The sequence below is a fragment of the Panthera leo genome, chromosome B4 (assembly GCF_018350215.1).
Source record: "Panthera leo isolate Ple1 chromosome B4, P.leo_Ple1_pat1.1, whole genome shotgun sequence".
In the NCBI taxonomy this organism is placed as follows: Eukaryota; Metazoa; Chordata; class Mammalia; order Carnivora; family Felidae; genus Panthera; species Panthera leo.
In genome coordinates this window covers 70,795,137-70,821,653 of record NC_056685.1, presented here as the reverse complement: position 1 = coordinate 70,821,653, position 26,517 = coordinate 70,795,137, and the positions used below count along the sequence as shown (strand labels likewise).

Sequence of the window (26,517 nt, the reverse complement as noted above, 5' to 3'; positions counted from 1 at the left end):
TTAAATTTCTCTTAATTATATGTCACAAAAGTAAGGCAAAACATTTATCAATTGTTCCTATTACCTGCGTGGTTTTCATAGAACATAACAAGAGAAATTAAAAATTAAAAATTTTTAGTTGGCTAGCTAGCAAACCAGTAGGTCAGAAATATGGTTCAAAAAACAGTTGCTCTTTCTAGAAGAATTCAGTTTCTTGTGGTTATACAACCCAGGTCCCAGTTTTTTATGCTGGCTAACAGCTGGAAGGTAGCCCTTAGCCTAGAAGGCCACCAGTAGATCTTAGCCAATGTGGCCTTCTTACAACACGGTAGCTTCCTTCTTCAAGGCCCACAGGACAATGTCTCAGACTTCTTGTAAGAAACCATCTTATTAGGTCAGGCCTACCCAGCACAGTCTCTCTGTTGATACTCAAAGTCAGCAGATTAGGGGCCTTACCAACATCTGCAAAATTCCTTCATTATGGAATATGTTGCCATATAACATAATCTAATAATGACCATATCATCAGGTAATATTTGGTTAGTGGTGAATGCTTAAAATAGTACATTGTGGGGCACCTGGGTGGCTCAGTTGGTTAAGCGTCCTACTCTTGATTTCAGCTCAGATCATGAGGTCACCGGTTTGAGAGATCAAGCCCTATGTCAGGCTCTGTGCTGACTGTGCGAAGTCTGCTTGGGATTCTCTCTCCATCTTTCTCTCTGCCCCTCTCCCACTCATGCAAGCTCTCTCTCTCTCTCTCAAAAAACACACTGTGAACACGATCCTATAAACAAACGACTGTAATTGGATTGTATAAACATAAACTTTAAATTTTACATCACTTTACATGTTACAAAGTGCTTGTACATAGTCTGCATCATTGGATTTCCAGGACTACCTGTCAGAGAAGCACAGTAGATAATTAGCCTAATGTTACCAGTGAAAAAACAAAGGCTCAAAGCTGTTAAAGGATTGTCCAAAGCTCTACGGCAAATTAGTAGTGGAGTTGGGGCTTCAGCTTCGGGTCTTTTCACCCTATAGTCCAGTCCCCTTTGTTGCTAATTCTATAGTTTTCAAACCATGTTTGGTGAGGTTCTAAGGCGAGGTCTTGGGGATTACTCAAGAACTGAGGGTGACACTAAAAAGCCAGGGATTAGGGTCGATATAGTGACTCTACTTTAGTTGTTCTATATATATGTTGGGGGTTCCATGCTCCATGCTGCCTTGTTAAAGGTAAAAAAGAATGTTTATAACAAAAATTTAGTTTAAAAACTGTTTTACATAGCTGTATATGAAAAAACCAAGAGTCTTCCAGTGAAGTTTCAAGAAACTGTCATTTCTTGCAGCAGCTGTTGAACCTTTCATAAAGACAGAAAAAACAGCAAAAAAAATGCATTAAAGAGTTGGTTTGAAATGTACACTTAGGAAAAAAAGATGAACCCTACCTTCTTCACTTTTTCAATAAATATAAAAAATCAGTACCTTCTTAATATCTGGTCTCTTATTTTTCTTTTCATGCAGGCATTGACTGGCAACAGAATACATGGTTTCAATGGAAATGGGATCAATGTCATTCATCTTCGTATCAATATAATCTTCAATTGTCTTTTCTTCATCTTCGATTTCTTCTTTAATATCTAGCTTTAAAACAAATGTTAAAACTTTAGTAGGAGTTTCAAAGAAAAGTGAGAGAAATCAGAATGTAAATGGATTTATTTCATCTACTTCATAACAACATGTACTCTTATTTTACTGTCTATTTTTATAACCTTACTAAGAATTAAAGACATACAGGAGAAACCCTATTTGTCTATTTATACATCTATTCATACCTAGGTACATACATACCTTTTAGATACTTTCGGCCATTTGCCTTCTAATTTTTGTATTTCTGTTGCTGAGCTAATTGCGCTCATGTTCCCATTGGCAGCATTTACTAGGCTGCTAGCCCAAGGTGATTTGCTTCTTGATGTGCTTCTGATAATGCAATTCCAATTTCTGGACCCAAAATCCTCCTCCCTGGACAGGCACACTTGTCTATAGGTACTCAAATTATTGAATCAAAGATAAAGAGGTAGAAGGAAAAAGGGGACAGGGCCATGATAAAAAAGTACTGTATAGGGAGAGAGACATAGAACTAGGATGATGTAGTGGGTCAAGTGATGGCCCTGAAAACAGTATGTCCAAGTCCTAATCCCCAGAATCTATGCTTATGACTTTATTTGAAGAAAAGGTCTTTGCAGATGTCATTAAGCATCTTGAGATGAGATCATCCTAGGTTATCCACGTGGGCCCTAAATCCAATGACGAGCATCTGTAGAAGAGACAGAGAAGAGAAGAAAACAGACACAGAGAAGACAGTGTGACCACAGAGGCAGAAATGAATGATGTGGCCTCAAGTCAAGGAATGCCAGCAGCCATTAGAAGCTGGAAGGGGCAAGGCAAGAAACTCCTTTGGAGCCTCCAGAGGGAATATGGCCCTGACAGCCCCTTGATTTCAGATTTCTTGCTTACAGAACTATGAAAGAATAAATTTGTTATTTTATGTCCCAATTTCTTTTTTTTTTTTTTTAATATATATATATATATATATATTTTTAACATTTATTTATTTTTGAGACAGAGAGAGACAGAGCATGAACAGGGGAGGAGCAGACAGAGAGGGAGACACAGAATCTGAAACAGGCTCCAGGCTCTGAGCTGTCAGCACAGAGCCCGATGTGGGGCTCGAACTCACGGACCGTGAGATCATGACCTGAGCCGCAGTCAGACACTCAACCGACCAAGCCACCCAGGCGCCCCTATGTCCCAATTTCTTACAGCAGCCCTAGGAAACTATTATCATGGAAAAGACTACTTATGTGAGGTCTGTTGTAAACCCTCCAGAAACTCTTCCAGAAGAATTTTAAGGGGCGCCTGGGTGGCTCAGTTAAGCTTCTGACTCTTGGTTTCGGCTTAGTTCATGATCTCATGGTTCATGGGTTTGAGCCCTGTTTCGGGGTCTGTGCTGACAGTGTGGAGCCTGATTGGGATTCTCTCCCTCTCTCTCTCTGCCCCTCTGCTGCTCTCCATCTCTCTCTCTCAAAATAAATAAATAAATACACATTTAAAAAAAAAAAAAAAGAATTTTGAAAGCATTTGGGTGATGGCAGAATCTAGTGATGTAAAGTTTCTTTCAAGGATCACTCACTCCCTTTTTGTTATATTTGTAATAAAATCTTACTACTTTATGGTCATCTTGCATTCACACCTTAAGAGTAAGTAAAAGGGTATAAACTTCCCTGAAGTTTTATGATTTTCATTATTATATGATCATGCATAAAGCTTAGGACTGAGATGGATTGTGTGTTTTCTGTGTTTCATCCTTACTCAAACCAAAGGTTTGAGTCTTTCATAATATATTAAAGGAGAAAAAGTCTGAGGGAAAAGGATTTAGGCTTTTAGACAGGTAGGCTTTGCTTAAAAAGTATAAATTACACAGTAAAAAAAAAAAAAAAGGAGAGTTGTTTTAGTTTTTTTTAACTGTCTTGTATTTTTATTTATTTATTTTTAATTTTTAAACATTTATTTATTTTTGAGAGACAGAGACAGAGCACTAGTTGGGGAGGGGCAAAGACAGAGGGAGACACAAAATCCGAAGCAGGCTCCAGGCTCTGAGCTGTCAGTACAGAGCCCGACGTGGGGCTTGAACCCATGAACCATGAGATTATGACCTGAGCTAAAGTCAGGTGCTTAACCAACTGAGCCACACAGACACCCCAACTGTACGGTTTTTAAAAAAAAAATTTTTTTTTAATGTTTATTTATTTTTGGGAGACAGAGAGACAAAGTACAAGCAGGGGAGGGGCAGAGAGAGAGGGAGACACAGAATCTGAAGCAGGCTCCAGGCTCTGAGCTGTCAGCACAGAGCCTGATGCAGGGCTCAAACCCACGAAGCTCAGATCATGACCTGGGCTGAAGTCGCACACTTAACCCATTGAGTAACCCAGGCACCCCTGTATTTTTAATTTACACACTTTCTCTATATAATCCCATCCACACCCAAAGCTTTATCTACACTTGGACACTAATGGTTCCAAAACATTGTATCTGCAGCTGAGGCTTCCTTCCTGATGTCCAACACACAGTAAGTAATGTACATACACTATAATAACATATATATAGCTATATATAGCTATATATTATATATAAGATATAATTATTATGTAGATAATAATATAAATATATATTATACAAATAATAACTTTTCACAATAATATTATGTTCTGTAAATATACCTTAATGCGAAATGTTATATAATATATAATACCGGAATAGTACATATCCAGGAAACCATGGAAAGCTTTATAATGTACTTTTTATTAAGGGACACCAGTAACAATATTATAATATATAGATATCATACTTATGGCTTTTATTAAAAGAGTATGACACCAAACTCTTGAGCAAACATAGCTTTTGACTTTCTAATCTCCATAGGGAAATAATCTGTTATTCATGTATTATCTGAATTTTTCACACTGGTTTGTCTCATTAGAACACATAAATTGGAAGAAAGTCAGCGTAGATATTTAATTTTAAGAAAAGCTTATACATGATAGTATTTCTGTAATCTTTAGTTTACAAAAGATTTTTGTAAATATTTAATTTTATAAAAAGACCCTCTAACTTCTTAAAATTTACTATATGGGGGAAAAAAGGGGCAAGGCATAATTTTCTCATAACTTTAGCATTCAGTTAGTCTATTTATGCAATTGCCAACGAATGCCGAATATAATACACAGGTAATGTTTTCTATCATAATTTTATAATTAAAATACTTCATAGCGGTGCCTAGGTGGCTCAGTTGGTTGAGCGTCCGACTCTTGATTTTGGCTCAAGTCATGATCCCAGGGTAGTGGGATTGAGCCCCACATTGGGCTCTGTGTTGAGTGTTGTGCCTGTTTAAGATTCTCCCTCTCTCTCTCCCTCCCTCTCTCTCTCTCTCTCTGCCCCTCACTCCAATTCACACTTTCTTGCTCTCTCCCTCAAATAAAAAATAAACAAACAAATAAATAAAATAAAAATAAAATACTCCATAATAGAAATAGATAGCAAATTTTACCAGTAATTCTATTCTGATACAAATGTGAAAGGAAGCAATATTGTTTTTTCTCTCTGAGCTGAAAAGTCTGTTAGTAATCATCCTGAAAGTAACAACAACAACAACAAAAATACTGGAGAAGACTTAAAAGATTATATAGTTCTATTCTGATATTACCCACAAAGAAACCAGAACATAGAATATATAAGTGACTTTACCAAGCTTCACAAATCCTTCATGGCAGAGCTGAGATTAGAAGTCTGTTATGCTTTTTCCATATGCCACTGGGTAATTGCCAATGGAAAAATTGCCAATAGAAAGTGACATATCTAGATGCCAAACTTACCCATACAAATTTAGATTATAAACGCAAAAGAAAAGGACTGGAAAAAACGAGTCTTTCAATTACCAATAACTGAGGTTCACGGTATTCATCTACAGCTGGAAGTCCAGTTATTATTTCTAATAAAACCTATGAAGACAAAAAAAAGATCCATTGCTGTAACACTCAAGACAACATATAGAAACTAGACAGAATATGGATCTTGATTACGAAATCTGATTAATCATTTCCACACATTGCATTATGCCTTTCAGGCATTAAAGCAGAAAGGACATGAGCTGTGGTCATTTCTCACCATCATTCCCTCACAGAAACCTTGGGTTCCAGCAATCCCCACAAGCAGTACTTTTCGATTGTCAACTTACTAAACAATCAGCTCCACTCACTATGTATTCTAGACATTCTGTCCCCTGTCTTGCAGGGGATTCTTCACAAGAATAATTGTCTCTGGCTTTTAGAATATTATTTTCTAAAGTTTAGGCCTATCCTACAACTCTGTGCCTTAACAACACGGTGCTATGAAGTTAAATTTCCATATAGGAAACATACGCGCAAAAATAAGATGACGTAGCACCTAATTTCTCCAACCATTTCCACTCACTCCATATTAAAAGTTATTAGGAACAGACCAGTAGATCAGAAAATGCCAAAGTGTACATCTGTTAAAAAATATTTCATTTAAAAACTGACAGTAAAATACATGCTGTATATGATTTGCTTTATGCACTAATTTAAGCTTCATACTAATTTGTGAGGATAGTGTGCTAAAAAAGTCATTTCTTACAGTAACTTCAGAAACCAATTTAAAAGTTTACAAATTTGGAGAAGCTTTTATGACTTTCTCATTTAACTAAAGGTTAAAGTAAACAATATACATACTTACATAAGAGGGTTAAGAAAGACAGGTGTGTTCAAAATATTCTACTTCAACTTCACAGTTATAGCCAGAATGATTATTGTTACGAATTATATATGTGAAACTTACCACACCAAAGCTGTATATGTCAGATTTGGGTGTTATTTCTCCTCGTAAAGCCTCAGGTGCCATATAAGCTGTTGTTCCCACAATTCTGCTAGTCATGACTGTTTGGGCAAACTTCTCAGAAGCCCGTGCAAGCCCAAAGTCTGATATTTTGGCTGTAAAGTCTTCATCTAGTAAGATATTTGCACTGAAATAAAGTTTGAAGAAAATAATATTTTTCTTTTCAAGCAAGTCAAACAGTCAGGTGTATGAACATATATACATATTTACAGAGTAGACTATTTAAAAAAAAATTTTTTTTTTTTTAACGTTTATTTATTTTTGAGACAGAGAGAGACAGAGCATGAACGGGGGAAGGTCAGAGAGAGAGGGAGACACAGAATCTGAAACAGGCTCCAGGCTCTGAGCAGTCAGCACAGAGCCCGACGCGGGGCTCGAACTCACATACCGCGAGATCGTGACCTGAGCCGAAGTCGGACGCTTAACCGACTGAGCCACCCAGGCGCCCCCAGAGTAGACTATTTTATAATACACATCATAAAAGCCTGAAATTCGTGTAAACAAATCTAGACTTCAGATTGAAGCTAAAGAGAAATAATTGTCTTCTTTTTCCTTTTTGTTTCTTGAGGAACAATTTTAGAAGAATATAAATGAAATAAAACTGTCCACATTAGTAAGAGATAATTTCATTGTTTCACAAATAATTTATTTTGGGAAAATATCCCTCAGTCTCCTAAAGCTCCAGTCTTAAATTCCTTTCCTAACATTTCCCAACTCATTTAAGAACAAATTTCCAAACAAAGAATCTTAATTATTCATCTCTTTATTCTTTTAAGTTTTTAATTTTAATTCCAGTATAGTTAACATGAAGTATTATATTAGGTTCAGGTATTATTCGCTCCCTCTCTCTCTTTTTTTGTACTATCTGATAACTTTCAAAGAGGAAAGAACATGGCTAAAAGGTCTTCATTCATTCATTACACACATTCACTCATACACACATACTCACATTCAATAAAACTTTATCAAGGACTTGCTATGTATAATAGTATTTGATCTCAGTGCTGCATAGAGGGGGAGTTTTCAAATCTTGTCTGTGACAAAGGTATATACCTAATTTTAAAAATCCAAAAAATATTCCACAATGGTGATGTTATGTACAAAATGCTGAGAGAACAACTAAATGCCTGGAAGAACTGGAGAAAATTCTAAAGACAGGGTAAACAGTGTGATTAAAGGATTGTTAGAAGGTGATGGTTAAATGAGGGGAAAAGGTATTTTGGCAAATGGAGCAACACGTACATAGTGATGAAAACAAAAGCATGTGATCAATTTCAAGAAGCTGGTGACCATGGAACATGGAGAGAATATGAACTTCATTCTGTGATAGCAGGACGCCAGTGAAAGTTTCCTAGTAATGAATTAGTGCTATTACACCTCATTTTTAGGAACACTACCTGGCCAATGTAGTAGTGAATGGAAGAGAACTGGTACAGACTGGTTAAAGGCTGACCATGAAAGCTTGTAATAAAATAAGAGATAGAGTCTAGATAAAGAACACTGTGGGTGAAAAGGAGCTGAAAAGTTTGAGGCATGTTCAAAGGAACTTTGTAATTAGTCTGATACGAGGAATGAGAAAGACTAGCTGGGAGACAGGATGAATAGTGACTTCATTTAATCAGGAAGAGAATATAGGAGGAAGACTGGTTTGGAAGACAAAATGAACTTGATTTCTGACATGTTAACTTGGAGGCTGCTGTGGGACATCCAGGTGAGGTATTTTTGGCCTGGAGATACTGAAAATATAGGATTGGAGGCTGATGATACGGATGATGATAGAGTCACCCACAAATAGATAGTAGGTGAAGTCAATATAATGTCAGTCAGCAAGAATACGTTGTGAGAACAGAAGAGACAGGAGGTGAGAACATGAGGAAATGCACCAATATGTAAGGGATGAGAGAGAGTGCCTGTCCTGTCATCCAAGCTTGATCCCTCTATCTGGACTCCATCCTAAATTCTCAGGAACCTTACTCTATAAATTATCTTCTTCTTTCTTCTACTTTATCATCTCCCTCTTCCCATAGGCATAAAAGCATGCTTTAGTCTTCACCATCTAAAAAAAAAGGTTTCCTGAGTGACATATTATTTTCAGCGATCATTCTTCACTATCCAAATGTCTTTTTTTTTTTTTATTTTTTTTAACGTTTATTTATTTTTGAGACAGAGAGAGACAGAGCATGAACGGGGGAGGGTCAGAGAGAGGGAGACACAGAATCTGAAACAGGCTCCAGGCTCTGAGCTGTCAGCACAGAGCCCGACGCGGGGCTCGAACTCACGGACCGTGAGATCATGACCTGAGCCGAGGTCGGCCACTTAACCGACTGAGCCACCCAGGCGCCCCCACTATCCAAATGTCTTAAAAGACTTGTCTACACTCACATCTCAGTTCTCCAGCTTTCTCTCTCCTCAACTACAAGCTGAATTCTGCCCAATTGCTACGTGTGGAAACAGAGCTCTGTAAAGATACTAATGACCTTCAGGGCACTAATCAAATGGTTATTTTCAATCCTCATCCTGACTTCCAGAAAGCAACTGATATTTTTGACTAATACTTCCTAGGAAATGCTCTCTTTCCTTATTTTCACGGATACCACACTTTCCTGGTTCTCATCTTACCTTTCTATGCCTATTTTCTTAGATTCCTTAGGGATCATGCTCTTCTAGTTGGCCATTAAGTCTTAAAGTTCCTTAGGACTAAATCTTGGGACCTTTTCTTAATCTCTATCTCTCCTTAAGTGAATACAATCATATGACAGGTCTTCAATTATCGCCTACATGCAAGTAATGCACAAATTTAATGTCTTCAGCTCAGACTTCTTTCAGGTCCAAATCTGTATATCACATTGTCTGTTTAACATCTCTACTTCTATATCTTAAGAGAATCTTAAACATAACATGTACAAAAGAGAATTCATATTCTCAACCCTCAACCTGGTCCTCTTCCACACATCATCCCAGAATGCAATTCAGGAAGCTACAAATCCAGGAGTCATTCCTGATATGTCCCTCTTCCTGACCCCTCTGCAGCCAAGATATCAGCAGGTTCTGCTATCTTAAATCTCTCAAATCTGCTCACTTCTTTTGATATGAACAGCTATCACCAAGACTTCTGTGAAAGCCTAACTCTCCCTTCTTACAAACTGTTCTCTACACTGAGAGTCAAAGTGACCTTCTCAAAACTTAAACATGAGGCCACATTCCTACTTATAATTCTTCAACGGCATCTGGTTATTTGATGATAAAAGTAAAGTCCTTACCTTAGTCTATTAAATCCTACAGGGTTTAGCTCCTTGCTGATTTCTATAAATTTATCTTGTATCAATCATTCCTTCCATTTCTGCACTTCAGTTATAACTGTGTTCATTTCACTTCCTGTAATTAATTCATCATGACCGCATGCTCCCTCTCAACATTGGTTTCACAAATGCAGAATGCTGTTTTCCCTACCTTCTTTAGCCACCCTCAACTTGAGCCCATTTATTTCCCACTCATTCTTTGGATCTCTGCTAAAATATCACATCCTCAGAGAACACTTCTTTATACTAATATTTATATTAAATACTGTATACTGCACACTAAAGTTTTTTATGATCTTGTGATCATTCGTCTGATGTCAAATGCAACAAGTGCTACTTTTGCTAAATATATTATCTTCAGTGCCTACCATATGGTAGGTGCTCAATTAATATTTGTTACTTATGTAAGAAGAAAGAGACCTGAAATGCACCCATGGAGGATGAAAGTGATTCAGAAAATAATGGTGACCTCGAAAATAATTTTGACAAGGTAAAAGTGGTCAAGAAAAACAAAATGCCATGCTATTAAAAAAAAAAAGGCCATGTAGGATGAGCACTAAAAATAGATCATTGGGTTTGTAATAAAGGAAATTACAGAACATCTTAATGAGAAGACCTTTCATGGGGTGCCATAAGTTAAGACATGCATATGAATATGAATTGAAAGAGTGAGAGCAAGTTATTCTTTAAAAAAAATTTTTTTTAATGTTTGTTTATATTTGACAGAGAGAGAGGGACAGAGCATGATCAGGGGAGGGGCAGAGAGAGAGAGAGAGAGAGAGAGAGAGAGAGAGAGAGAGAGACAGAATGGGAGCAGGCTCCAGGCTCCGAGCTGTCAGCACAGAGCCTGACCCGAGGCTTGAACTCAGAAACCGCGAGATCATGACCTGAGCTGAAGTCGGACAGTCAACCAACTGAGCCACCCAGGCGCCCCTAGAGCAAGTTATTTTTTAAAGATAGTTCTCCAAAAGCTTTTTAAGAGTAGCATTTACCTTTTAATGTCTCTATGAATATGATGGTTTTCATGTAAAAAACTGATGCCAGTAGCTGCACCCTGAGCAATCTTGCATCTCATATGCCAAGAAAGTGGTGGAGTATCATCCTTATAAAGTAAGAAACCAACCCATTAAAAAAAAGAACAACTTTCTCAGCAACTGCTGAAAATGATATCATATCACCCAGATTTAGAATTGCAATTTTTAAAAACTGTTCAAAAATAATCTCTAAATAAGATCAAACCGGAGTTACCATTTCTTATTTGACAATAAAAATATATAAGAGCATCTTCAAAGACTAGTCTTGACTGATAATTTTATGTTTAAGATTATTACCTAATAGAATGGCAATCCCAGTTGTTTACCTATCAGCTGTATAATTTTCAAAGAACAAGAAAAATATTAAGATTAATGTGGTTCAAATAACCTTGTCACAAAGTGAATATTCATATTCCAACACATAAACAGAAAGCCAAGCAATATGATAAACAAATATCTTACCAAGCAGGACAGCCTGTCCAGCAATGAGCCATTGGGCATGTAAACATACACTAAGCAGAGGTCATCTCCATCACTTGAGAAACCAAGTAGTTCTACTAAGTTTTCATGTTGACACCTATGACAAATAATTTTGCACTCAAAATTATTATGATACATACATACATTCAGCTGTAGGTTGAAGGTTATTCAATTTGGGACTTTAACAGAAAAAAAGGAGTAAGAAAATATTGATATGCTATGTATCATTATATTATAATATGTATGTTTATAGTATGTATATTTATTACAACTGCTTATAATTTTCTGCAAACAGTTCTTTCAGACAATACTGATCAACATTAGGAGCAACCCCTTTTTCCATTTTATAGTAAAAGCTCAATACTTTAGAACTTTGGAACTTGTGACAGTTTGGTTAAGGACTTGGGTTGATATTTACCTTTGCGTAGCACAATTTTCAATGATAGTACAGGCAAGATTTCAACAAGTCTGCTGAAACTGGTATGACAATCTTTTCAAGAACTTTTTAACACATCCAAAGCACTGATTTATAGACGTGTGATCTTTAACCACATCTAATTTACACATTTCTGATCTTTAATGATATGTTATTTATAACCTAATTTGAGTTTCTTTATATACTTGAATAAAACTAAAGAGAGCTGAAACATAACAAAACCTTAGGTTTCCAAGGCAAAGTAGAAAGAGAAGTGGGCAAAGTCCTAAGTTTAAAGCCTATCTTCGCCACCCTCTGGATATTTGACCTATAGGCCAAATTAACAGTTAACAGGTTAACAACCTCACTGAACTTCAGCAACTTTACCAGATGTGGATAGTAATACCGATTATGTAACACGGATGCTCTGAGAATTGAATGAGCAAATACATGAGAGCCTAGAAATATACTTAGAACATGATAACATTCCATCCACGTGCTTACTCATTTTGATTCAGTATCATCTAAAATTCTGACATTTCATTATTTCAAATCAGACTTTAATTTGAAATCAGTCTGTCCTCATAAATATTTTAAGTACAAATTAAAACAATAAGTGCTCTATTTTCCACCAAACTGGCACATTTTTAAAATGAGTTGGCAACATTTGATGACTTTATACTATATACAAGGCACTGCAGTAAATGATTTACCTGCTTTGTTTTATTGAATTCTCACAATAACTTAATGAAGTAAACACTATTATCCCATTTTATAGATGAGAAAACTAATGAATAGACAGTTAAGAAACTTGGCCAGGGTTATTTTGCTAGTAAGATCCAAAAATTGGTACTTGTTAAAAAACAGTGATAATATTCAACGGTGGTGAGGTAAAGGTGAAATTTGACATTGTAATACATAGCTGGCAGGAGTATAAATCACTATTTATAAAGCCATTTGGACATGTACTTGAAAAGTTTTTAAGAAGCTCATGAATTCTGAATGAGTAATTCTTCTAGGACTCTACCTGATGAAATATGCAGAGCTGCATTTAAAGATTTATGTACAACAAGATTTAATGGAGCTTTAATTTGTAATGTTGAAAATTAGAAATTAACCTAGTAGGGTAATGGTTAAATAAAATATAATCATCATATATGCCAAATAATGAACATATAATACCTTGAAATTAATGTATGATAACAAAATGTTTTAAAATTATTTTTAATGACATGGGAAAATCGTATACACACATCATGAGGCAAGTACATCAAAATATTAGTCATGGTTATCTCTGAGTGATATATTTAAGGGATGATTTTTATTATTGTAAATATATATTCCTGTATTTCGTAGATTATCTACTTTGGACAAATTACTTTTAGGATTGGAGAGTGGGTGTTAGAGTAGGGGGAACAAAATCCTGAAAGAGGTTTTTTTTTTTTTTTTAAATCAGTATGCATTATTTTTACTGTCACTGAATTAATTCCAGTCTGTTCTTTCTTTCTTGAGGTTAAGCAACTAGAATCGGTAATTTATAGCAATGGGTGTAACTGAGTGTAAACTGGTAAATCTCATTAGGATTGTATAGTGACTGAGGGTGACTACACTTATGGTGGTGAGCACTGAGTAATGTAGAGAACTGCCGAATCGGTATGTTGTACACCTGAAACTAATAGAACGCTGTATGTCAATTACATTTCAATATTAAAAAATACATTTAAAAAAAATAAAAAGAAAAAAGGTCAAGCTCTGGAATCAGATCCGAATATGAAAGGCAGATCTGATTTTTACTGGCTATGTGGCCTCGGGCAAGTTACTTAATGTTTCTAAATCTCAATGAAAAAAAAAAAAAAAGGTAGGGAGGTTACAATAACCTTTATGAGGATTAAATGAGGCCACACACATAAAATACACTGCACTACAATTATTAGAATAATTTCCTGATTTGTTTCCCTTATTCTTCCTGAAGACTCCCAAAAATTTTCAAGCATACTGGGTCAAAGTTTTCTAAGCATTCTGGCATATAACTTTTTCCTGGTTTAGGGTTGTTAAGATATCTAAGGGCCTATTATTCTATACTTTTTTTTTTTTTATATCTCTATAATTTATCTGTCATGAATTTTGGGAGCAGCAGAGGATAATGGAAGATATTTGAAACCCTTTGTAACTTTGCTATGATTTAAAATAATAACTGCTGTTTTATCTACAGGCATATAAGCATATGCAGCCACAGAATTATAGAGTCAAAATTCTCTCAATTCCTCTAATCTGAACCCTTTATTTTAATTTTACATATCTGAAAATATCACTAGTTCATGGCATACTCTGGGTAAGAAACCAGGCCCCCTGCTTCTTGTCCTGCTCTTTTCCATTATACCACACTGTCAAATTAACTTACTTTGCCATAACTTCTATTTCTTGATCAAACTGCTGTTTCAGTTCTTCAGTACTAATGTCAACCATCTGAAAAAATAATATGTAATATAATACAACATGATAACCTTAAGGCTCCTAAAGCTAGAAGGAGGCACAAGTGATTGCCTGGCTAATCTTGCTTTCTTTAAAATAGTAAGGCATTATTCTCTCCCTTCTGTAGAATAACCGAGAGCTGGAAATATTACTGATTTGTTCAAGGTCCTATGGCTAGTTAGCAGAAGGAGAAAAACCTTAAAAACCATATAACCATATAAGTCTCAGTTACTGTAGGAACAAAATGAAATAATGCGAGGCTTCATTGTATAAACATTCTGAAGAAAAAATTTGCTGTCAGAAAACATAAGCAAATTTGAAGCCAAAAAGAAGAACAAAACCTGCAAAAGTAGTTGTACTGTATATGACAATGGGTGACTATTTTTATCATATAAATATGTATTATATGGATATTTCTAAAACATAATAACAGATTTATAATATAACAAATCAACTACATGCTGAACACTCTAGTAGCAATGGGAATGAGGGATCTAGACAAGAATTTTTTCAATCTTTTTTCTTATTGTGTAATTTTTAAACTTCATTTTTAAATGAGAACAGTAACATAAGAAAGTTATTTTTACAAAATTCTCTTAGTGTCTTCCCATTTTAATCCTGATTATGCATAAAAGCACTATGTAGAACAGGGCTTCTCAACTTTATGATTCTTCCAAAATTATATATACAATTATATGTGTATGCCCATAACTACATTTTTGTAGGGACAGGATCCATAGCTTTCAACAAAATTTTAAGTGTTCAGAACCACCAGCTTAGAAGATGTTTAAAGAAAATATGCTCTGAAATAATGTATTTCCTAAGAACTAATTTAAAGCTTAAGATAGAGCACCCTAGGAAGCAACTTTTTCCTTTAATTCTTTTTACTCCTAAACATGTAACTTACTGCTGCAAGCTTCTTCACTGCTACAGTTTTGTTGTTCACGCAGCCTTTATACACAACTCCAAACCCGCCCTCTCCCATCTTGTTGCCACCGACAGAAATGGGCCTTTCATCAAAGTTATTTGTGACATTCTTCAATTCATAAAATGAAAAGCTGTGAAAACCTATAATGTCAATGAAATAAGAAAAAAAAGTGCTTCAATAAAAAGGATATTGGTTTTAATAACTTCAGTGTTTTCTCAACTTGATTATTTCATGTATACACAAATATTTAAACTTTGGATTAGACAGGATAGGAGAGAGTAAAGCTGTATTTTAAACTAAAAATTTAAGTTTTATCTTGAGAATTCTGTTTGGTGGTCCTCCACCCAAAACTCTAGTCACTTATTTTCTTTACAAAATGACCTTTTCAAGTTATGTAAATATTTATACATTTTTTCATATTTCTATGGTTGTTTGTATATTCTGTTGACTGTACTCAACTGAGAACACACTAATACAATGAAGATGGTGCTTAATAGGTCAGGAGGGAAAAAAAGAAAACCCACCAAAGAGCTATTGCCAGTGTGCACAAACAAAAGGAGAGATTTATTTCAAAGCAGGGATGGGCTTAATGACAAACCCGCCAGGGGAAAGCACTGTACATGTTACTTACGTGTATCACTCTCTGCTAAACTTGTATTTTCTGGACTTGAGGAGTCAGGGGGCACATAGTTTTGTTCAAGATCCTGCACAGGTAACACAAATGTCCTGTCTTTGCCACAGAGAGGCAATTCTTTCTGAGGAACTGTTACAGCTTCTTTAGCAGGTAGTGTATTAACAGTTTGGGGAACAGCATCTGCCAAATGAAGTTACAAGTTGTTCTTCAATACGGAAAAGTGTTTGTCCAAAAGTTAAACTAGGAACTTGGTTCCTTTGACATCACTTCAGTTTCCACATGTCAACTCCATTTTCTCACAGCACACATGATAAGCTACCTACTATGAATTTGTGAGTTTGGGGTTAAGGTGATTAGAGAGGGTAAGGCGATGTTTTCAAAAAGTCTATGAGCCACTTACATCAGAGCACTGAAGTGCTTGTTTAAAAACATAGACCTTAACCCAAGTCAAGCATTCTGATACAACCAGGAAGCTACCTGTTTAACAAGAACCCCAAGGGATTCTATTGCACACTGAAAAGTGACAACTGCTAGTATAAATAGCATCAAAGGGAAATAAGGCTATTAGGAAGGCATCTAGACAGTAACCCACCAGAATACAATGTAAGGGTATCATGATCACAGAGTCCCATGAGGGTGGAGGTTAAAGGTAAAGAAAATCAAGAGCTAAAAACAAACAAACAAAACCAACCAACCAACAAAAAACACCCCAAAACTAATTTTCATCCTTCTACACTTCCTACTGGCACAAAACTACCTGACTTGAATGGTGGGCTCAGGCCCAGTCACAAGGCCTCCTTCTCCTTACCAGCAAGTCCAGAGTGCCCTATGTCTGGGGTGCTTTTTGAGTTGGGGAGGGTGGAAAGAATGAAAAGGAGTCTCAAATGTAAAGTTCATCTACTAGGAGAAAAAAGTCCAAGTAAGAAGACATGTTCCCATTTCTGCCACTTGCCTTTGCACCCTAATCGTTGATGCCCTACTCATGCTCAAGTTTACCTGGTAGCAAAAGACTTGCTGGGGCAAAAAACTCATTTTGGACCAAAAGATCCACAAGATCACCAACTGTGCAATTTGTGGTACCCCAGTCAAACAGTAATTCACAAGTGGGGCTTTTTCCAGTTTGAAGTAATGCTTCAAATCTCCTTAAAAGCAAGCAACAAAGAAACAAAATTAGTATGTAAATAGGCTTAACATGAAAATAGGAATTATTCCCTCATGCCCTTGTCTGGCCCATACCATCTCCTATAGTATTAAAGGAAAGGGGCAGCAGAAGAACCAGCCAGAATTACAGAGAACTGGGAAGATAGGCAGAAAGGAAAAAGATGCTGAAGGTGATTATACTATAGGTTAGCATATATTGAGTACTTACTATCTGCTCAGTGGGCCATGGGATGCACCCACATAAACTCATTTAATTCTCAAAGATACTACAAATGTAGTACTAATCATGAATGAGAAAGCAAAGCATAAAGAGGTAAAATAACCAGCCCATAGCCACACAGCCAAAAAACTGTATCTAAATTGAGATCCAAATTTAGATCTCACTTGACATAAGGGTCTGCTTTCAACCTACTAAGCTATATTTCTTCCCTACCTGATTTAATAACTCTGCTAGCCATATGAGTTTAAAAAAAAAAATTTTTTTTTAATGTTTATTTATTTTTGAGAGACAGAGTGTGAATTGGGGAGGCGCAGAGAGAGAGAGGGAGACACAGAATCCGAAGGAGGCTCCAGGCTCCTAGCTGTCAGCACAGAGCCTGACATGGGGCTTAAACTCACAAACCGTGAGATCATGACCCAAGCCGAAGTCAGACATTTAACCAGCTGAGCCACCCAGGCGCCCCTTAAATTTTTTTTTAATGTTTATTTTTGAGAGAGAGAGAAAAAGAGAAAGGCAGACAGAGAGGACAGAGGATTCGAAGCAGGCTCTGTGCTGACAGCAGTAAGCCCGATGCGGGGCTCTAACTCACTAACCATGAGATCATAGCCTGAGCTGAAGTTGGATGCTCAACCAGTTAAGCTCTTCAGGCACCCCCAGCCATATGATTTTCAATAAACCTTCCTGTTTAATGAAATACAATACTATACATAAACTTGGAGAATTATTCCTTTGATCTTAATTACATTTTAGTCAAATTAAGGAAAAACAGGTCAGTTTTTTGTTCTTATTTCTTTAAAAATTAGTTTGGAAACTAACACTTAAAAATGTAACAATTTTTCTGGTTTTCCTCCAAATTTTTTACATTGAAAAATTTCAAACCTACATAAAAGTTGAAAGAATAATACCATGAACAACCATTTGCCCTTCACCTAGAAGCACTAATTGACCAGTTGATAACACTTTGTCACACTTGTGTTCTTGCCCTCTCCCTTTACCTGTATGTGTGTGCATGTGAGCACATGTGTATGCACACAGGCTTTACAGTGTAAGCCAGACACCTTGTACAATGTCTCACAGTCTAGATTTGTCTGACTACTTCCTCATGATTAAATTTAGGTTAAAAATGTTGGGTAAGAACACTACATAGGTGACAATATGTTCTTCCCACTGTATCACATCCAGAGGGCACATAATGCAGTCTGTACCATTATTAGTGACCCAAAGTTTGATTACTCGGTTAAGGAGGTGTACTTCAGATTTTTTCTTTGTAAAAGCACCATTACCCTTCATAATTCATAAGTAACCTGTGGATAATACTTTGAAATCTTATGCAGATCTGGTTCATTGACAACTTTTCATCTTGTCGTTTTAGCATCACTGATGAGTCTTGCATGAAGCAATTATTCATTGGTGGTTGTAAATTGGTAACTTTTCTATCATTTTTTCAATAATTATTTGTTACCATTAATCTGTAGAGAAGAGCTTTATCTCCGCCCCCCCTCCCCCCCCCCCCGCCTCAACCATTCTCCAGAAGGTTGTTTTTTTTTTTTTTTTTTTAAATTTTTTAATGTTTATTTATTTTTGAGACAGAGAGAGACAGAGCATGAACGGGGAGGGTCAGAGAGAGGGAGACACAGAATCCAAAACAGGCTCCAGGCTCTGAGCTGTCAGCACAGAGCCCAATGCAGGGCTCGAACTCACTGACCGCGAAATCATGACCTGAGCCGAAGTCGGCCGCTTAACCGACTGAGCCACCAGGCGCCCCCAGAAGGTTTTAATAGTATATCAGTAAACTATCTTTGAAAGTTGCTTTTCAAGGTTTAATCTTAAACTTCTTTCAAGTAACTTAAAGTGCTTATCCTTCATATGAGGAAACACTTCCTAGAAGGACTAAGATAGAAGTTAAAGTTTTGGGATCTTTATTAGGTTAATGCTGAAAATCATAAATTAATGTCTTTTCCTCTTACCTCGAAAGACAGATTTTGATGTAGGTTTGAGCTGAAGTAACAGCTTCAAAAATAAAATCTGTACTTGTATTTTACAATAAATCAAGCAGACATAAGTAGACAAAGAATGAAATTATCTGAAGATAGTGTTGAAAAATCCTGCCTAAGAACTAAGAATTCTGTTTATAGATGTGTACATTTATAAGCAACTTTAAAATGTCAATTTGAAGAACTCCCAAAGTACACTGGTAAGGTGGAGTAGAGATTTATACACTTAGAATTTTACTAGAGATGCTTATAATATCCTATGTTCAATCTGGAAATGACAAGTGTGAGGCAGAGGGAACTGTTCTCAGCTTGCTAAACAGAAAACTATAGTAAAAGTAGGAATCTTGATTCTAACCCAAAAACTTATTTGCAAGATCACAATACTAGCCAAGCTAACATAATGGAGAAGGAATAAAAAAATCATACACACACACAGAGGAAAAAGAGAGTTTTACTTTCTGAATTGCAACATTAGACAGTATTTACATCTATTCATCATTCTAGATTGTGATGTAAGAATTTAAAAAGGAAGATAATTTTATAGGTTACCTTATGTGAAACTGATTGTATCTATCATCACCAGATGGTTTTTTTAATAGCTACCGCTAACTTCTTCCATCCTTCTTGAGGATCAATAAAATCTGACAGCTTCCTGATTAGTCCAACATTGAGGGAGCGCACATATGTTGAAGATGTTATGGGTTTATTCATCTTCTCTTCCTAAAATATGGAAAATTCTCATTAAAATTTTACAGTAGTTTTAGTGATGACATCTGTAAGCTTATAAATCACATTTTTCTACAGCATATGAAATGTTGGCAACTGATTACACCATAATAAAGGAACACTCCAAAGTCAACTAACTGATATCCTAAGAAGAAATTAAAATTGTGGTTTATTTGTTTAATTGTCCTCTGTTCTTACTTACTTTCTCTACCTATAATTATCAATAAAAAATGGAAGAATTTTTTTCTGACACTGATATTTCCCAAGTATAATTTATCCAAAGGAGTAAAAAATTTACTTTTTCAGAAAAATTCCTGTGAATATATTCAGGCATCAAATCTATTAAATAACAGAGATTTATTTATTTATTTATTTATTTTTAAATTTTTTTTAATGTTTATTTATTTTTGAGAGAGACAGAGACAGAGCATGAGAGGCAGAGAGGCAGAGAGAGGAGACACAGAGCCCGAAGCCGGTTCCAGGCTCTGAGCTGTCAGCACAGAGCCTGACATGGGGCTCGAGCTCACAAACCGTGAGATCATGACCTGAGCCGAAGTCGGACGCTTCACCGAGTGAGCCACCTAGGCGCCCCCAGAGATTTATTTTTTAATTTAAAATATTTTTCTCAATCAGTATTTATTTACTATGAAACATTTACCACCACTCTTTGGTAGAAGTAAAAAAAAAAAAAAAAGTCCTGAAATAATCTGAGTAGCATTAAAAGATACGGTAAATAGTCAACTTTTTCTATAATATCTCTTTTTCAAATGCTCCACATTATTTGAATTCAGCAGACCTATCTGATCATAATTCATTCCCTACTAAGCCAAACCCTGTGGTTCACCACTTTACACTCTAGAGCAAACCTTTATTTCCTTATTCCCCTTTTTCTTTTGCCACTGCACCCTGGAGAGCATCAGCCAGGGATAGATTTCACAATTTTACTGGTACAACAGCATTGCTGAATATACCTAAGAGAACCTGGTAACTGAGCGGACTGGTATGAATACAAACTAATGGGGACCCCTTCTCCATGGGGCCTTCAACACTGCTGTTAATCCTATTAGTTGTCTTCTCTCAGCTTATTGTCCTTAGTGACTATTTCACAACTTACCCTCTTTCCATGTGGTTTTATTTGATCTCTATGCCTTTCATTTTTAGCAAGTAGCAACCTTTCCTTCTAATTCATCAAGACAGAGAGATTTAGATATTCTTCTGTCAATTATTTTCCTGCTTCCCCCCATATATATATATTTTTAAAAATTTTTAATGTTTACTTATTTTTGAGAGAGAGAGACACAGCATGAGCAGGGGAGGAGCAGAGAGACAGGGAGACACAGAATCTGAAGCAGGTTCCAGGCTCCATGCTGTCAGCACAGAGCCCGACGTGGGGCTCGAACCCACGTACTGCGAGATCATGACCTAAGCCGAAGTTGGAGGCCCAACCGAATGAGTCACCCAGGCGCCCCATCCTCTTATATTTTTAACATTAAGATGTACTATAATTAAATTTTGGAGTAAAAAATATATTCACGTGGTACAAAATTCAGAAGCTATAAAAGAGTAAGAAGCAAATGTCTCCCTGATCCTAGGCCTCTATATTTATATTCTCTTCTCTTTGGCCTTCTTTGACCATGGCATCTAAGTAGGTCTATCTGCCTTCAACCTAATTGTCTTTGATCACTGCACAATGTAACTGTAATCATGTATTTATTTGTTTAGTACCTGCCTCCCCCATCAGATTATAAGCTCCATGAGTTCAGGGACTATGCTCTTTCATTCACTAATATAAAACTAGTGACTAGCACGTGGTATATATTGCAGATAAATGTTAGAAATGAATGAATTTGTTGTCTAGTACCATGCTAAGTAATTCATATATTTCACTTAACCCTTACAGTGATGAAGACAATTTTAACATCTTTACTTCACAAAGGTAGTAAATGAAGAGTTGTACATGAATCTGTATCTTACTCCAAAATTCATTCCATATGTCCTTGCTTCTATAACTCAATGCATTGTTTGAGTCATTCTCTTTTCTATAAAGACAAGACATATCCTTTCATATATTCATATGTTCAAATAACATGTCAGGCTTTGGGGGTGCCCGGGTGGCTCAGTTGGTTAAGGGTCCAACTTTGGCTCAGGTCATGATCTCGCGGGTTCCTGAGTTTGAGCCCCATGTCAGGCTCTGTGCTGACAGCTTGGAACCTGGAGCCTGCTTCAGATTCTGTGTCTCACTCTCTTTCTGCCCCTCCCCCGCTGATGCTCTGTCTCTCTGTCTCTCTGTCTCTCTCTCAAAAATAAATAAACCTTAAAAAAAATTAGAAACAAACATGTCAGGCTTTGTACTAAGTGATGGGAGCTACAGAGAGGAGAAAAATCTTTGTTTTCAAGTTTCTCAGTCCAGCAGGGGATACAAAGAGTGAATGATAAATGTTACAAGAGGGGTGTGCAGGGTGTGGAGGCCCAGTGAAGGAGCATCAAGCCAAAGCCGTCAAAAGGAAATATATCAAGACAGATTTAGGTGGGGTGGGAGATTAGAAGGATGAGTGAAAAGGAATGAGGATAAACCTAAAAGGAAATTCCAAGCAGTAGGAATAGCAGGGAGAACATGGATTAGGCTCAGGCAAGGAGTTTGCTATGGCTGGAGCATGGGATGCATGTCATTAAGTAGTAAGAGAAGAGGCTGGAGAGGTAGGCAGGGCCAAATCATCATGCACCTCAGATATTCAGACAAGGAGTTTAAGCTTTCTACTAAAAGTTATCAGGAAGCCATTTCAGGATTTTAAAGAAAGGTGTCATGAGATCTTATTTGGTTAAGTGGATTCTCCTGGATAAAAAAATTTGAAGGGATGTATATTGAGATAAAGAGACCAGTTTGAAGACTTTGCAATAATCTAGGTCAGCAGAAATGAGTCTGAAAAAAGTTGAGGAATGGAGGGAAAAAAAGACTCAAAGATTTAGGAGGCCAAATCGAAATAATTTAACGACACATCAGATATTAGAGGGAGAGGAGAGTGAGGGAAATCCAGAAGTTGATTCCTGGTTTTTTGGCTTGGGCAGTAAGATGATAGAGGAAATGAAGTGTTCATGGTCATGTTAAATGTGAAATATCTACCTCTGGCACCATCTAGGGGATTTGGCACTAAGTAGCTAGATATATGGTCTGGAGCTTAGGAGAGAGGTTTAAGTAAAGAATGCTCAGTGTATGAGCATTCTCAAATGTTCACAAGTAAATTGTTGGTTGAAGAAACAAGTAAATATGAGGTTGCCTATTAGGAACATATAGAATATGAAGAATTTATATTCTTTAAAGAATATAAAGAATATGAAGAATATAAAGAATATAAAGAATATGAAGAATTTATATTCTTTAAAGAACCTTTAAAAAGTATTGATTAGCCATGGAGGTAAGAAAAAAAAACTAAGACAATAGCATATCAGAGATTTCTAGAATAGGGGATAGGTTGGTATAAAAGACCCAGAGAGGTCTGATAAATACTGATGGGTGTGTTAGATTTGGAAACTGGATGACTTAAGAACAGTTTTTATAGAGCAGTGAGTGAATGATAAAAGTGCATTTTCCAAGAAGTCTGGGTTTGAAGGGAAGGAGACACAGAGACAGAGACAGAAGGCATCAGTTCTCAAATTTGGTCTTGGTACCCTTTACACTCTTAAAAATTTCTGTGGACTCCAAAGAGTTTTTGTTTATGTTGGTTAGATCTATCAATATTTACCTTCTTAGAAACTGACATTGAGAACTTTAAAGATTACTTATTCATTAACTGATTAAAAATAATGAATATATTACATGGTAGCATACATATTTTGATAAAAATACATTTTCCAAAATAAATAAAAGTGTGATATTATTTTACAGTTTTGTAAATGTCTTTAATGTTCAACTTAATAGAAGACAGCTGGATTCTCATATCTGCTTTTCCATGTAATCTGCTGCAATATATTGATTTGGTTGACATATATGAAGAAAATCCAACTTCACACAGACACATAGCTGGAAACAGTATTTTAATAGCCTTTTCACAAAGTAGTAGATTTTTCTCTTTGTCACTATAGTGAACCTTGATAAAAGATAATTTCCTAAACCATATCAATGAACTTTGTTTCATTAAAGTTCATTGCATTCTGAATCAATCTTTTACTCATAAGTGATTTTGACCCTACAAACCTCTTGAAAGAGGCTTGGGGACACCAACAACATCCTGGAAACTGCTGGTTTAAGATTTGCTTTTAGAGTTAAGCCTGGTTGAAGATACAAAAAGGGATAGTGAATAGAGTATAGGTGAAGATGTAGCCTTGAACAGAAGGAAAATTCTTCCAAATCTTGAAAAGAGGAAGCAGAGGTTTGGATACAGACATATTTGAAGGGAGAGGGAGAATTCTCACACAATGTTATTTTCTTGGTGAAGCAGAAGGTGAATTCATTTAGGGCTCAGTAAAATAACTGCCCAATCACCTTGAGGACAACCAGGTAAATGCCTAGGATTTCTTCAAGCTCAATGCAAAAGGCACTATTGGCTTCCCCTGATAATCATCTCCTTTGCTCCAAACTGTCACCACTCTTCCAGCATAACAATTATCATATTTTATTGTTTAATGTGTCTGCCTTCTCTTCTAGATGGTGTGCTTTCCTAAGCAGGGACCCAACCAAATTGAGCTTTAGCAGCTACTCAAAATAGTTGTGTTGGATGAAAGATTGATTTTAAAAATTTAATTTAGTTTTTTCAAGTTTATTTATTTATTTTGAGGCAGAGAAGAGAGGGAGAGAGAGAGAATCCCAAGCAAGCTGAAATATTGAATATTTCAGAATGCTAAAATAAATAAAGTAGACTGAAGTCTACTTTGTGCTGGATACTGATCTAAGTTCCTAGAGATAAAACATTGGGAAAATATGAAAAAAATAATTGAACTCATGGAGCTTATATTTTTAACAGAGGAAGATAGGCAATAAGCAAATAAACTCTATACTATGCTACATAGTGCGGACAAAAATAGAGAAGGGGTTTCATTTTTAAAGAGGGTAGTCAGAGTAGGCCTCAGTAAAAAAGTGCCATGTGATTAAAGGTCTGAAGAAATGGGAAAGTCAGACATTGGGATATCTGTGGGAGAAGCTTGGAGACAAAAGGAATACTAAATGTAAAGGTCTGGAGTGGGCCCACTGAGAACAGCAAGGAGATGCTAAGTCTGGAGAGGAAGGAGCAGGAAAGTAGCAGATTAGATGAGAGAGGTAGGCTAGAGCCTATAGCCTTTGTATTGATTTTGTTTATCCTCTGAGTGAGAAGACAGTGGAGGCTTTGAGAATGGAGACATATACTCTATATTCACGTAAGACGTAACAGGACACTGGGGCTGCTGCTGAGAATAAAGGCTATTGGAGTAAGAGTGGAGAGGCAGGGAGTGACCAATTAGTAGTACACCAACAATCCAGGTGGGAGGTGCTGGTGGCTTGGGTGGTAGCAGAAAAGGTGCAAAGTCGTAGGATGCTGTATATTTTCTGAAGTAGAGCAAATAGAATCCTATGTGCTGATATGAAGGGCAAGGAGATTGCACCAAGATTTTTGGCCTGAACGTTTCCCGACATTTACTAGGATGGAGAAGACTGTAAGGTGCAAGTTTGGCGCGCAGGATCAGGAGCTTGGATTGGACACGCTGAAAGCAAACTTCAAATGAGTGCTCAGCTTGAGAGAATAAAAGAGATAATGAACTTTCTGACCGATCTCTTCAAGGATTACCCTTAGAAAGGGGAAAGGCTGGCTTTAATATTCTCCACTCTTAGGGCTCCTTGGGCAGTAAGTTTTTCAAGCACAAATACAGCTGTTTCCATTTTAAATGGCATTTTCTCGCTTTCTCAGGGTCTGCTTTTTATCCCTTTGTTATCTCTCTTGCTCCAGGCTGTCAGGTATACTTTTCCCATCTGATTATGTACTTACCTGATCCTGACAGCCCTCTTCACTTTCTAATTTCCTGGAAACTTGGAAGCCAGAGTGACAAGTTAATTAGAATCTTGTGGAGGCCCAGAATGCTTTCCATGCCACGAGCATCTCTGCCCGGGGCTGGCCTTACTTCCTGGTTCTCGGGAAAAGAGATTCATTTCGTAAATTGGTTCCCGCAACACAACGCCTGGGTGTTGAGAAACAGGACGCGAGGTCTGACACAGCCACACAATGAACTTGGTGACGCCTCTCCACGCCCCGGGCTCCTCCCCAGGTCCTATTCACTTTTTGATCCTCGGGAACCCACCCAAGTTTTTAGCCTGGAGCAAGCTGTGCGCACACAAACTACTTCCTCTCTGACTTTTCTCACTTTGCTATTTTCCTTCCGAAACCGTCCCTCAACAACCTTGCGGCAGAGGGATGGAGGCCGGAGCACAGATCTTGGACGACCTGTGAAGAAGGCGCGCACGGCGGGAATCCCTTACCTGCCCAGTAGCGGGGCGCCAGGGAGGCTGGGGCGCCTGGGCGGCCGGGGCACCGCCCAGCTGAGCCGGCTGCGAGGCAACCCGAGCTTGGAACAGCAGCGGAGCGGGGAGGGTCCCACCTGTTAGTTCCAGCCCGAGACCCCGCCCACGTCCAAACCCCGCCCCTCCTCTTTGCAAGTCCCGGCATCTCCGCGGAGAAATTCCGGGTCTTGAGTAAGGCTCTGCTTTAAGTGGCAGCCTTCCCCTTTAATTACTCCGCTGTCGG

At 37.1% G+C, this 26,517-nt stretch overlaps 1 protein-coding gene across 1 annotated transcript; it reads right to left on the bottom strand.

Moving 5' to 3' along the window:
• Positions 1–764: 764 nt before the first annotated feature.
• IRAK4 (interleukin 1 receptor associated kinase 4) lies at positions 765–26,408 on the bottom strand. Its single transcript, XM_042946295.1, is given in 13 exon segments — positions 765–1,337; positions 1,462–1,620; positions 5,472–5,534; positions 6,391–6,574; positions 10,739–10,848; positions 11,243–11,357; positions 14,077–14,141; positions 15,055–15,215; positions 15,707–15,889; positions 16,706–16,851; positions 19,634–19,677; positions 19,679–19,804; positions 26,253–26,408. Coding segments are annotated over 12 exon segments (1,383 nt in total). The 5' UTR covers positions 19,796–19,804; positions 26,253–26,408; the 3' UTR covers positions 765–1,301.
• Between the last annotated feature and the right edge of the window lie 109 nt (positions 26,409–26,517).